Consider the following 10,585-nt stretch of genomic DNA (forward strand, 5'->3'; position numbering starts at 1 on the left):
TTTTCAACAGGTCAACCTTGACCGGGAAGAATTTGTTTTGAGAGGTCAAAATAGCAATTTCAGTCATTTCGGGCGGTCAGTGACCGTTGACCGCCCGTTGTTTTCCACGCTGCGATACTGATATTGATCTTGGTGACTCTAGTGATCCTGAAAGTATTTTAGATAATGTAAATGAAGAACTGCTACCCTTATCTGAGGGTTTACCAGTTTAAATCTTAGTTTTACCTTCACCATCCATCACAAATACCCCTAAAAATCAAAATTTCTTATGTTTCACAGCCCCAGAAACGTGTGAGAACCAGAGGCAGAAATAGAAATGTAAATGGTAACTTTAATGGTCATAACTTACAACATAAGTGAAGCCAAATTAAGGTTAGGTTTCCTTGTGTTTGTGGTGGTTGATCACATTAACAGATCATTGATTGTGCTATTCCTGATCAAACTGAATTATAGTTAAAATGGGAGCATGTTGATGCTGATAATGTGAAAAAATCTAATGACACTTTTCCATTTTTTTCTACTAAAGGTCTAAATGTTAGAATAGGAGAAGACTCTTGACTTTTTTGAAGCTTACTTAACTGGTGCTATTTTAGAACATATTGTTTCCAAAAGTAACCGATAACAAAACCGATGCAAAGATTTTTTGAGCAATCACCCAGAAAAGGTCAATAAATCTTACCTAAAGAATTGGAAAGCTGTTCAGTAGTTGAAATAAAAACCTTTTTTGGTCTAATTATATTAATTGGTATGTATTGTACATAAATCAAATTTAAATATGTATTGGTCTACCAAGGATCTTCATTGGACACCAATTATTTTGTCCAATTATTTTTGAAAACAAACAACACCAATAACAAGATGTTTGTTTTCCTAAAACTTTACAATATAATTACAATATTATATTATTAATAACAATAAAAAAAATAATAAGATTAAGAATATCGATAATATTATAAATAATAAAATCAAAATATAATTATTAAGAATAAATAATTAATTGAGGAGTCACTCATGCAGAATATTGATTAAAGGAGTGACACCAAATAATTTTATTAATAATGTTAATTTAAAAAATAATAATAACAATAATAACTTTATTCATTAATAGAGCACAAGTAACAGCAAAAATAATAGTATTTATAATAATTGTAACAATAATAGTGATAAACAAAACAGCAGTAATGAAAGTAATAAATATTAATGACAAAAACAATAAAGTTTCTATAAAAATAGTATTAAAAAAAAAAAATATTAAAATAAAATTTTTTTTAGAATTTGTTTAAATTTATTTTGTTTTAAATAAAGAAATGAAGATAAATTATTTTGAAATTTCAACTTTTCAAACTCACAATACACATAAGAATTCAATTCCATTCACTGATGCACTAATGTGTAATTGAATACTTACCATACCTCAAAAAAAAACCATGTCTCAAGACCGTTTCAAGGTTATCCTTAAATTTCTTCATTTCAATAATAATTATGATCCTAATCATGATCTTAATGACCATAATAGAGATGGGTTGCATAAGGTCAGACCATAACTCAACATGATCAGAGAACATTGTTGAAAAGTTTACAGTCGAAGACACTTCATTCAAGTTCTTTTTAAGGGCAGATTTCATTTTTGTCAATATATAAAGACAAAAAGAGCACAATTTGGAACAAAAGTATATGAGTTGACTACAGCTGATGGTATTACACTTGATTTCCTAGTGTATTGTGGTACTGAGATGTATGATGATGACAAAAATTCTGCCATGCCTTCAAGCCAACATATACCAATAGTGCTGATGGGAAAATTTCTAAATAATGGTCATACTACACAAGCCCTTCTCTTGCCAGCTTCCTCTTGTCCAAGAAGACTTATATTTGTGGAACCATTGTACCATTCAGGCAAATCAAAAACTATAGCAAAGAGATATTAAATGGACAACTTGCAAAAGGATTGCTGTTTTTTACAAAAAAAACAGCAATCCTTTTGCAAGTTGGTGTTGACTGGGTTGACCAGCAACTACATGGAATTCAAGCCCTTTGAAAATCCTCTAAATGGTATAAGAAGTTAGATTTTTATCTAGTTCTTCAATACTCTTTAAATTCACAAAAGATTTATACCCATAATACTGGCAGGAACATTTCATACTTAAATTTTTTGCTGAATAACATCAAGCTGATATTTTCACTAAACCTTGAGATCCCTCACAACCCTCGTTTTATTGTTAAAGAGGATTTGGATCCACTTTATTTAACTGACTATTTTATTTAATATTAAAAACGATATGTTTATGAGTTAATCTATTATTTTAAGATTAAATTAGGAAGTGATATATTTTTGTTTATTTTGATATGGTATTTTTTTGATCATGTGACAAAAAAAATTGTATTTTTTTTTTTTTTTTTTTAAATTGTATGGAAGTCTACTCTCTAATGGTCTCATTTGTTATATTCTGACAAGTCGTTTTTATTTTATACTCTTTCAATTGTTCATAATCCAAGTTTGTTATTTTACGCGCTTTCATATGGCTTTTTTTAACTCAGTCGCGAAAGAGTTACTTTAGTACAAAGTATAATAACCAGTTTTCAACACCCGGTTATGCATGAAAGTTTTCCACTTTTTACATAAACTTATAAGTTTGTTTTTTAGTTTAATCAAATATTACTCTTACTTTTTTTTGTTTTTAAAGTTATGACTTTTTTTTTAAAGTATTAAGACCTTTCTTTTTTTTTAATTGTTTTTGTCCTTTTTTTTATTTGCTATAATTACATTTTAACTTTTAATAATATTTTTAATCTTTATTGTCAAGTTACCGACTTGTTTAAAAAAATTGAAACTTAATTCACAAATAATTTTTTTTTGAAATATAAAAAAGAGAGTTTCAGACTTCTAAACAATTTGGCGACAAACTTTGCTATATTTTATGATGTTAGTATTAATATTGTTTAAGTTATTGTTATTATTGGATAATTCGTAGTAAATATGGTCATTATGATCATATTATTGTTTTTAGAATGATTTAATGGATGTAGTGGCAGCAATGGAGCTTTCAAAAGCTACGATGCAGCGCATTCACATTAATTTTGTATACGCTTTTTTATATAACGTTATTGGTGTGCCTATTGCTGCTGGCGTTTTTGTTGGTTTTGGTATTGTTTTGAAACCATGGATGGCTAGCATTGCAATGGCATTATCATCCGTTTCCGTTGTAATGTCTTCACTTTGGTTGAAAAGGTACGTCAGCTTTTTCGATATAAAATGTTTTCGTTTATTTTGCAACTTAGTTTTTTTGAAATTGCAATCATCAGCAGGTAAATCTTTTTTTATATACTTTAAAGCCATAAATTATGTTTTTAATAAATTTGTTTGCTGAACTCTGTTATTTAGGATTTTATTATTGAATATTATCTTACCTATTTGTTTTTTACTTTTTATATTTTTTGTTTAGTTTTGTTTGTTTGTTTATTTTTTTTTATTTAATGATTCGTTTACTTTACCATAATTGAAAAATTTCATGTTTAATTATTTATAATATTACAAAACACGTCGCTTAAAACTAGTTAGTGGAGTTACATTTAAACAGAACAAAATAACAACAAACAAAACAAAACCATCACAATATTAATATTTAAATGACAATATTAAATGACCAAACATAAGTTAATTATATATAATTGTATGTTTTTTTTTTATATTTGTCTTGCTCTTTTTATTTTGCTAGTTTTACTTTTTTATTTTAACATTATTACTTGTTATTATAATTTATTATTACTTTTCTTCGTTATTTTAAATATATATATATATATATATATATATATATATATATATATATATATATATATATATATATATATATATATATATATATATATATATGTATATTAAAAAAATAAAAATAGTTAAAAGTAATATCAAAAATGTTAAGATAAAAAAGTAAAATAAAAATAGCAGGATTAAAAAAATAACAAGAATAAAGTAAAAGAGGGAGTGAATCTATGAGATGACATGAGAGGGAATGAATTGAGATAACACAAGGAATAATGAGGTATGTTCAGAAGGATAAAATTGACACAAAGTAATATTGTAAACAAATATAAAATGTGCAAAATTTATACACGTATAATACACATACACTTTTACACTTCGCAGAGTAAATTAACGACAGAAAATATAAACAATACACAAAATTATTAAAACCTAAAATATTTGTGTTGTTTGTAACCTAAAATACTGTTCTTTGTTTTGTTACTATTTAAATTGTTAAAAAAATAAATTAGATGGAGAAAAAAGAGACATGCTTTGAAACGTTACAAGACAGCTGCAAAAGAAGACAAAGAAAATTTAATGGAAAACATGGAGCTACCAGTGAGCTTTCTTTTAAATGAAAACAATTCTCTGCGTTTTTGTTTTTTTAATTTATTCTTTTGAAGTGAAACTGTTTGTCTTAACTTTTAATTTAAATTTAATAGTTACTGTAATAATGTCATATTTAAAAAATTACGGGTCATATGTTTAGATAACATATTATGAGACAGGATTTCACAAAGCGTCATGCAATTCCTACAATACGTTTATATGAATTATTTTACAAAAAACTCTTGTATATAGATTTTTTTTAATTACAAAATGTAATATATATATGTGTGTGTGTGTGCGTGTATATATATGCATGTGTATATATATGCATGTATATATATGCATGTATATATATGCATGTATATATATGCATGTATATATATATATATATATATATATATATATATATATATATATATATATATATATATATATATATATATATATATACATGCACACGAACACACATAACGATAATAAAGTATAATGAACATTTTATAAAATTAATATTATTAGAAATAACTCAAAATTGTTTTATATTATTTCATATTAAAAAAAAGGAGAGTTAAATATATATTTTAAACAAATAAATAAATATTATAAAAGTTATTTTATCTATCAAAATATATATGTATGTATGTATGTGTGTATATCTGTGTGTGTTTGTGTGTGTGTATATTTGTGTGTATGTATGTATATATATGTATATATGTATGTATGTATGTATATATATATATATGTATGTATGTATGTATATATACACATGCAGTGGCGGCGTTAGGGTAGGGCCTGGTTGGGCGATGGCCCAGGGCGCCGAATATAAAGGGGCGAAACTAATTGGTTATTTTACCCTTTGCCTTTTTTTGAATGGGGTTAAATTGAGCTAGGGGCGCCGTAGAAATCTCGCCCATTGCGCTGGTAGTGCTAAAACCGGCACTGTACACGTGCATATACAAACACACACATGCAACGATAATAAAGTATTATGAGTATTTTATTTTATAAAATTAATGTTATTATAAAAAATTTAAAATTGTTTTATATTATTTCATATTAAAAAAAGAAGAGTAAAATATATATTTTAAACATAAATAAATATTATAAAAAATCTTTTATCTATAAAGTTTATAAATTATGTTACAATTTTGTTGTTTTTTGTCAAAAACTGTTTTGGGTGATTGCTAATATCAGTGGCGTAGTCGCTGTAGCGGCAGAACTTAAGGGTAAAAGCCGTTGCCGATAGCTAAAAACGGTCTTATTTAATGCTTTCGGTCTTGTTTTTAATGCTACTGCTATAAAGTGACTCAAAAAAAAAAAAGAAGACTTAAACGGTCTTGTTCAATGCTAATGCTTTCACAAGCGCTGGTGACATGGGCTTTCACATGAATCACGTCGCTATGCAGATCACGTCATATTAAAAATATACAGGTAAAATAGTATGTAAAATAAGTCGGTATCAAAAATATTTACAGGAAACTTAATTTTTGTAAGTAATTTTTATTTTATAACTGCATTCTTTAAAATATTTTATTTTTAAAATGGCTTCAGCCACCTCTGTTGCTTCATTTCCAAAGTTAAGGTATTTTAAAATTTTCAACATTTGACTTTTCAAGAAACGTTTCTTAAAAGTATCTTGTTAATTATTTGACATAATAAATTTAAAAAAACATTACTATGTATTCCACTCAATTTTTACTGTATAATAAGTGAATTAACATAAATATTTAATGATTCTACTAGTAATAAGATCTTGAATCCAAATTAATGAGTATACATAAATTTTTTTTTTTTTTTTTTGGTTGGGGGGGGGGTACAAACGCAGACCAATAAATGGTCGGTTAACAGCTACAAATTTGTTTAATAAAATTTTTTCAAAAGTTTTTTTTTTTAATATAGAGCATTCCATGGTTATTGATGTAACGTTTGCTAATTTCATACTTAAAATTTAATTGCTTTTTTCTGAAGATCGCTGCTTACTGACGTAACGCTCTAAACTCGGAGAATCGTAGTTGTTTAAAAATATATTATTTTAGTAAATTTCATTTTATTTTTCGGTAATATTTATTATTGATAAATATGGTGAATATTTATATTTTTTCTTTAAATTTTTTTTAAAAAACAAGTGTTTAATTCAATAAACTATTGGCGTTACATGTGGGCACCAAAATGAAAATGCGCTAAAGTGTCAAAGATTTTTTTTTTATATATTAAAAATAATTTCAAAAAAGTCTCAACAGCTTGCAATCACAGAAAAGACAGCTAAACAGATTAAAATATTTAAAAATTCAGATTTTGACATTAAACAGGAAATATACTCTTATCATATGTAGTACTTGCAGAATAACACTAAACGAGCAAGACAAAAATATTAAAAATATAAAATTGCCTAATATGCCATATTATGAAGATATATTATTGATAAAGTAAACTAAAACTAGAGGAGATGTGCAATGCAATGGCTATATATGCATCACAGTAAGGCATATTGGTCATCAACCCGTTGTTAAAGGAAGGGGTTATAAAAGAAACTTGACTTCTTATACTAATGAAGACATGGGTTACTTGCTGCTGGAATTAATACGGTTTTTTAAAATCTTGTTTAGGTATGTATATATATATATATATATATATATATATATATATATATATATATATATATATATATATATATATATATATATACATATATATATATATATATATATATATATATTATATATATACATACATATATATATATATATATATATATATATATTATATATATACATACCTAAACAAGATTTTAAAAAACCGTATTAATTCCAGCAGCAAGTAACCCATGTCTTCATTAGTATAAGAAGTCAAGTTTCTTTTATAACCCCTTCCTTTAACAACGGGTTGATGACCAATATACCTTACTGTGATGCATATATAGCCATTGCATTGCACATCTCCTCTAGTTTTAGTTTACTTTATCAATAATATATCTTCATAATATGGCATATTTGGCAATTTTATATTTTTAATATTATTGTCTTGTTTTAAAACGATTTTATATTTATATAAAATCATTTTAAAACCTGATTTTATATAATATATATTATATAAAATCGTTTTAAAACCTGATATAACCAAAAAAAAAGTTTTTTTTTGGTTATATCAGGTTTTAAAACATATCAGGTTCTTTACTTTTCAAGTAAAGACTTAAATAACTTTCAGGTAAATACTAGAGTATCTTCAAATCTCATGGAGAAAATTACTAATTTTATTAGATCTAATATAGGTATAAAAAAAAAAAGCTGTACCTGCCTATCACAGACAACAGGCATTAGAAAAATCAAAATCTTTGATTAGTTAATGTTAGAAAAAGCAAGATATGTTAGCTATATAGGATTAATTTAAAAAGAAGGCAAAGAGAACTATTTGTTGGGCAGATTCACAAAATATTGTGGATGCCATGATGAGAGCTAGATAGTTTAATGAAAAATATACATTAAGGTATCATTGTGTTTCATATTTACATTATAATTCAATTTGTAATAAAATTTTCAGAAGTAAATTTGTTTAATTTAGGTAACGACTGATGGAGGCCAGGGCTTTCTAAAAACTTGTGCAACAATTTTAACAGAAAGTTATTACCCAGAGATAAATTGTGAATTAACCGAGAATGAAACTGAAAACCTCCTCTGACCATACGTGAGGGCACTAATGTAGTAAAATTTTCAAATTTATTATCTTAAATGAAACTTAAATTTATTGAAAGATTTTAAATTTTGTAGAAAAATATTGTAAATTACAAAAGTATGACTATGCAAAATTTACAACTCACATTTTTTTGGGGAGGGGGTCGGAAAATTTGCATGGTCGTAACTTTTGCAATTTATAATATTTTTTACTACTTTAACGTGCAGATAAACTTTTGAACATTACATTAGAGAACCGAAATCAGATTTTGGACTAGGATTTGTATCTGAACAAGCGAGTCAATCATAAAGACTTTTTAAAGTACTGGACACGATATCAAATTAATACACCGATATGTCGCATGAGGAACGATGATGAAAAGTTGTTGTGGAATTTAGTTCTAGACGTTTATAGTACTTTTATTTTCTATTTACTTTAATTTTACTTGTTGGTTTAAACCCATTTTTTTTTTGTAACTTATTATAAAAATATTAATAAAAACAATATTTTATTCCTTTAGATTCTAATTCAAAATAGCAGTTGCTCCAATTGAATTTAAAATATGCGGAGATGTGGTTCTATTGCTTATTTTAGGTTTAGGATTTTAATATCAACAGATTTGTGACAGCAAAGTTCTAAAAGGATTTGCAAATAGTTTTTGTTACATTTTTATCAATCTTGAAGTTGTTGAGGGCCAGCGTGTACTATAAGTGTGTGCACTATGGCGAAGTGATTAAACTTAGAATAGAAATATATAAATGCAATTATTTCGAACCAACTGATAAGGTTGTAGACAATTAATTTTGTTTTGAACATCTTTTTTTATTATTACTATATATTGTTATTATTATTATTAACTATTGTATCGTAACTTTAGTTAAAATGCGTCGCAAATTATTTGAGTACCTTTTAAAGTCTTAAAATTAATCAAATTTCGTAGAGACATATGCCTATATTTGTAAACTTACTGCAGATAGGTTTTTGTCATTGAAATGAAACAAAAATTTCAAAGTATAGTTTAAATAACTCAGAGAAAAGCGGGCGGCTTTGAACGCATTTTATATTTTTATTATAAATACGAACTTTTGTTTTATTTTTTCTAATGGTTGCCCTTTTTTTTTGTGGCTTTGATAAAAGAATTCGGTACATCGTGCCAATCATTTTACTAATTTATGATTATACATTGTTAATGTTGTTAGCTTGTTTATATTATTAATTTTTAACTTGTTTTATATAATTATATTATAAATGTTATTAACTTGTTTTGTAAAATGAGTATATGTAAATTTATGTAATGAGAAATTTGTAAAAATACTTTACGCTTACTTTAGGGGCTTGATGACAAGACTTCTGTCTTCTACTTGCTCCTGTCGTTCTTAATTTTTGTTAAAATTTTATTGATTAAACTTGTAAAACAAGAACATTGTAAAATGTTTATAAATGACGCAATAAATATTAATGTTCATTAACAACAGTAAATATATATACACGCATAGTTTCGACTTGCATGCAGTACTAGTTTTGTCTTCAAGCATTAGTTTAATAAAATACTTTTTATTTATATTGTCTTCCTACTCCGTTTATAAGTTAGAAATAAACACTTTTCTAACTTACTTAAAAAGTGTACCAACAAAAAGGTAATATATAGGATTTTGCAATTCATCAGTAAGTTGTCATTTCTGCCTAAGTGCAATCCTCCATTTCTGTAATCTTTTCTTAACCGGCAGTTCATGAATAAGTCGAAGTAACTTTGGCTGAGGCTAACTTTTCATTATTGAATTCTTCTCTTAATAGATTTATATAAAAGTAAATGTAATTTTGCTTAAGGTTAGCTCTTTATTATTGTACTCTTTTCTTTTTTTGAATCATTTTTACATTCTTGTTTCATTTTGTATTTAACTTTTAGGTTAAGCATAAGATATCTGTAAATCAAACAAAATTGATAAGCATATAAAATATAATTCATACCATTTAAAATACATTATGCTACTTTTTTAAATAAATAAACTTTTTCACCAAAGTTTTTTTATTCCTATCCATTCCATGTATAGATAGTGATATCAGTTTAAATGACAAAAGTAATAACAAACTTTGTTTTATTTCAGTACTTTTTATTTCAGTACTTTTTATTTCAGTACTTTTTATTTCAGTACTTTTTATTTCAGTACTTTTTATTTCAGTACTTTTTGCAGTTTTTAGACTATTCTGCTTATTCCAAAAAAAAAAAAAAAAACTATTTAAGTGTTTAGATAAAATACATAAATAAATTCTTAAAAATATAACCATGACAAAGATTTTGATTTTATCTTAGGTAAAGGTTTTAAATTATATAATTTAAGCTAGAAATTCACAAATATGTTCTGACGTAGCATTAAACATCAAGCATAAAAATAAAATATCGCGGCGGAATACAAGAATATCCCGACGGAATACACAACTTCAATGCTATAAACAAAGAATGAGAAAGAATCTAAAGATAAAGAAACTTAAAATCTATAAACAAAAAATGGTTTACATTAGTGATGTTATTAAAGAGTTAATTAAGTTTAAAGTGGATTCACGCACGGA

General features: G+C 25.7%; 1 protein-coding gene and 1 long non-coding RNA gene across 4 annotated transcripts in view; both read left to right on the forward strand.

Moving 5' to 3' along the window:
* Positions 1–4,672, forward strand: part of LOC100198087 (copper-transporting ATPase 2) — a 71,670-nt gene extending 66,998 nt beyond the window's left edge. The window contains exons 18-20 of one of the 2 annotated variants that reach the window (XM_065814034.1): positions 3,009–3,229; positions 4,273–4,360; positions 4,512–4,672. In XM_065814034.1, coding sequence (XP_065670106.1) covers positions 3,009–3,229; positions 4,273–4,360; positions 4,512–4,574 — 372 coding nt within the window. In that variant the 3' untranslated portion in view covers positions 4,575–4,672. Of the gene's footprint in view, positions 1–3,008; positions 3,307–4,272; positions 4,361–4,511 lie in introns of those variants that run through there. The other variant, XM_065814035.1, reaches the window with a different exon arrangement.
* Positions 4,673–7,519: 2,847 nt separating this feature from the next.
* On the forward strand, positions 7,520–8,851 carry LOC136088166 (uncharacterized). Of its 2 annotated transcripts, none has more exons than XR_010642150.1 (4): positions 7,520–7,831; positions 7,907–8,046; positions 8,269–8,430; positions 8,538–8,851. It is a non-coding gene; the product is annotated as an uncharacterized LOC136088166 (long non-coding RNA). The 2 variants fall into 2 exon arrangements; XR_010642149.1 differs by having other exon boundaries at positions 7,907–8,043.
* Positions 8,852–10,585: the final 1,734 nt, after the last annotated feature.

Source organism: Hydra vulgaris, chromosome 12 (assembly GCF_038396675.1).
Source record: "Hydra vulgaris chromosome 12, alternate assembly HydraT2T_AEP".
NCBI classification, from domain to species: domain Eukaryota; kingdom Metazoa; phylum Cnidaria; class Hydrozoa; order Anthoathecata; family Hydridae; genus Hydra; species Hydra vulgaris.